At 48.7% G+C, this 2,813-nt stretch overlaps 1 protein-coding gene across 1 annotated transcript; it reads left to right on the top strand.

Moving 5' to 3' along the window:
- The first annotated feature begins 788 nt into the window (after nt 1–788).
- Nucleotides 789–2,551, top strand: LOC129694374 (zinc finger MYM-type protein 6-like). Its single transcript, XM_055631074.1, has 2 exons — nt 789–1,835; nt 1,946–2,551. The coding sequence occupies exons 1-2, from the start codon at nt 789–791 to the stop codon at nt 2,549–2,551; spliced, it is 1,653 nt and encodes a 550-aa protein (XP_055487049.1).
- Nucleotides 2,552–2,813: the final 262 nt, after the last annotated feature.

The following is a 2,813-nucleotide window of genomic DNA, read 5'->3' as shown; positions in this document are numbered from 1 at the left end:
CTGCACTCTCCCCCTCCCCCCCCCCCAGAGTCAAAGTCAAAGCCCCCCGGCTGGCGATGGCGATTGTCCCACGGCCATTAAAGCCACGCCGGGTGGTGCGAGGTCGCACACCGGGTCTTGATGTTGGAGCCCCCGGCGTGCGCTCGCAGAGTCCCGCGGCCATTCCAAGCCGCGCGGGGCGGTGATGTCAGGCCCCGCTCCAGGAGCTCTTCAACCCCGCAACTCGGGTGGGAGAAGTCGCGTTGCGAGAGCCCTGAAAAGCGGTCTCCCTCCAGGGACCCGCGGGCTCCCGGTGCCGCCGTCCACCAGACCCGCAGTTGCAGCCTCCGAATCTCCGGAGGTTGGGCCACAGCAGCAGCAGCGCTCCACCACCGCTCCACCCGCTCTGGACTCGGCCAGCTCCGCGACGGTGAGGTGAGTCGTCGGCACCAGAGTCCCCGGTCTTCTCCTGTTGGAGGCCGCTCCTCGTTGCAGCCCCAACGACAACGGAGACCCGACAAGAAAAGGTCGGGTCTCCCGTGCAGGGAGAGATTTAAAAGTTACCCCTCCCTCCCCACCCCACCCCCACCCCCCACACACACACCCCAACAAAAAATAACAAAAACTACATAGAAACATAGACAAAAAATAATAAAAACGCGGACGGGCTGCTGAGGCCGCTGCTGACGAGTCGCGCCACCTACCGAATTTCATTATCCTAAAAAACCCAGAGTCTCCCCCATTCCAGGATGGTTCGACCCAACCTGTCATATGCCACCCGGCATCACATGTCAATCACAACTCAAACGATGGAGTCGTGGTTGAAGCGTAGCAGCAATTCTTTTGAAAACACGGAGGGACAAGTGGCAAAGGCCAAACCAGAGCCGGAAAAATTCCGGCTGTATCTTGAAGATTATGTTTTAATTGGATTTACGTCCACAAGTTGCAACCCACCCAAGGCACTGTGTTTTTTCTGTGGGGAGAAATTAGCTAACAGTAGCATGAAGCCAGCACATCTGCAGCATCATCTTAAGACAAAACATGGATGTCACGTTGATAATCCACCTGACCTTTTTAAGAGGAAACTGTCTGAATTCAGATCATCTCAAGACACGATGCGGAAGGACTCCACAACATCAGCCAAAGCCCTGGAGGCCTCTTATGCAGTGTCTTTGCTCGTAGCTAAAGCCAAGAAGCCATTCACTATCGCTGAAGACCTGCTCCTTCCAGCGGCTGTAGTGCTGGCTGAGACTATGCTGGACAAAAACGCAGCGGAGAAATTAAAGACTGTACCATTGTCAAATGACTCTGTTTGCCGCAGAGTAGATACAATGGGAACAGACATTGTCGAGCAAGTTGTGGGAAAACTTAGCGACTCCTTTTCACTCCAGTTGGATGAATCCACAGATGTCAGTGGAAATGCACAACTTGTTGCTTTTTTGAGGTACGTTGATACTGACGACATTTATGAGCACATACTATTCTGCAAAAGTTTGAAGGGGAAAACAACAGGAGAGGACATATTTGATGTTGTCAATGCTGCTTTCTGTGAAAACGATTTGCGCTGGAAATCCTGCAGCAGCATCTGTACAGACGCAGCAGCATCAATGACGGGTAGCGCGAAAGGACTAATAGCGCACATTAAAAAAGAAAACCCCGACGTGATGTGGACTCACTGTGTGATACACAGGGAGGCATTGGCGTCCAAGAAAATGAGCCCTGTGTTACATGACATTTTGAACAGCAGCATCAAAGTGATCAACGTCATTAAGTCAAGGCCACTTAATGCACGTCTGTTTCGCCGCCTCTGCGAAAATATGGGAGCTGAACACACACAACTGCTGCTGCACACAGAAGTGCGCTGGCTCTCTCTCGAGGGAGAATACTCAACCGGCTGTTGGAATTAAGATCCAAAGTACACGCCTTTCTGATTGAGCACAGATCTCCCCATGCCACCTTGTTCCAGGACACAGACTGGCTTGCAAAGCTGTGCTACCTGGCAGATATATTCAGCAAACTGAACAAACTGAATATGTCTCTGCAGGGCAAGGACACCAGCATTTTAAACCTGTATGACAAGGTGGGTGGCTTCCTGAAGAAAGCAGAGCTGTGGAGAAGGGCCTGTGCACAGGAGGATTTCACCTGCTTTCCTCAGCTGGATGATTTTCTCTCTAGTGAGGATGTGGACAGAGCTCCAGTCAAGTTGGTCATAGTGGGACATTTGACCAAGTTGATACAGGATTTTCATTCCTACTTTCCTGACATGGAGGAGAAATCTGCACAGCTGGATTGGGTGAGAAACCCATTTCTCTTGTCCAAAGCAAACCGAAGCAAGCTCCCTGTCACCTATCAGGAAAAACTCTTGGAAGTGTCATCTGATCGTGGCCTCCAGATGAAGTTTGCCATGTTCACACTTACACAGTTTTGGGTGTGTGTGAAGCAGGAGCACCCTGACCTGGGACAGAAAGCTTTGGAGCAGCTACTACCCTTTGCCTCCACATATTTATGTGAGGCCTCCTTCGCTGCAATGACTGTGATCAAAACAAAGCAGAGAAACAGAATGTCTCACTAAGTGCAAAAACACTCAGTTCAGTGCAACAATGCAATATTCAGTGTTGACAGTTTGTAATGTTAAGATGTCAGTCTTCTTTTTGATTCTTAAAAATATATTTTAAGATGATAAATATTTTTATTTTTTATTTTTAGCAATTACTGCTTTTTTTTTAAATTAAGTTAATGATTTCTTTTTGAGCACAGATCTTTACTATGATACCAAAAGAGGACACTTTATGTTGATAATTATTTTTATGTGCACAAATCTTTATTTATAATAA

This window comes from Leucoraja erinacea, unplaced genomic scaffold (genome assembly GCF_028641065.1).
Source record: "Leucoraja erinacea ecotype New England unplaced genomic scaffold, Leri_hhj_1 Leri_641S, whole genome shotgun sequence".
NCBI lineage: Eukaryota > Metazoa > Chordata > Chondrichthyes > Rajiformes > Rajidae > Leucoraja > Leucoraja erinaceus.
Note: the sequence above shows the minus strand (reverse complement) of the source record. Positions and strands in the feature narration are given on the sequence as shown.

Bases quoted from the DNA above. Each gene is read 5' to 3' on its own strand.
- LOC129694374 (XM_055631074.1), top strand. From the start codon at position 789: ATGGAGTCGTGGTTGAAGCGTAGCAGCAATTCTTTTGAAAACACGGAG. The intron at 1,836-1,945 runs GTGCGCTGGCTC...ACCTTGTTCCAG, and splicing joins AACTGCTGCTGCACACAGAA to GACACAGACTGGCTTGCAAA.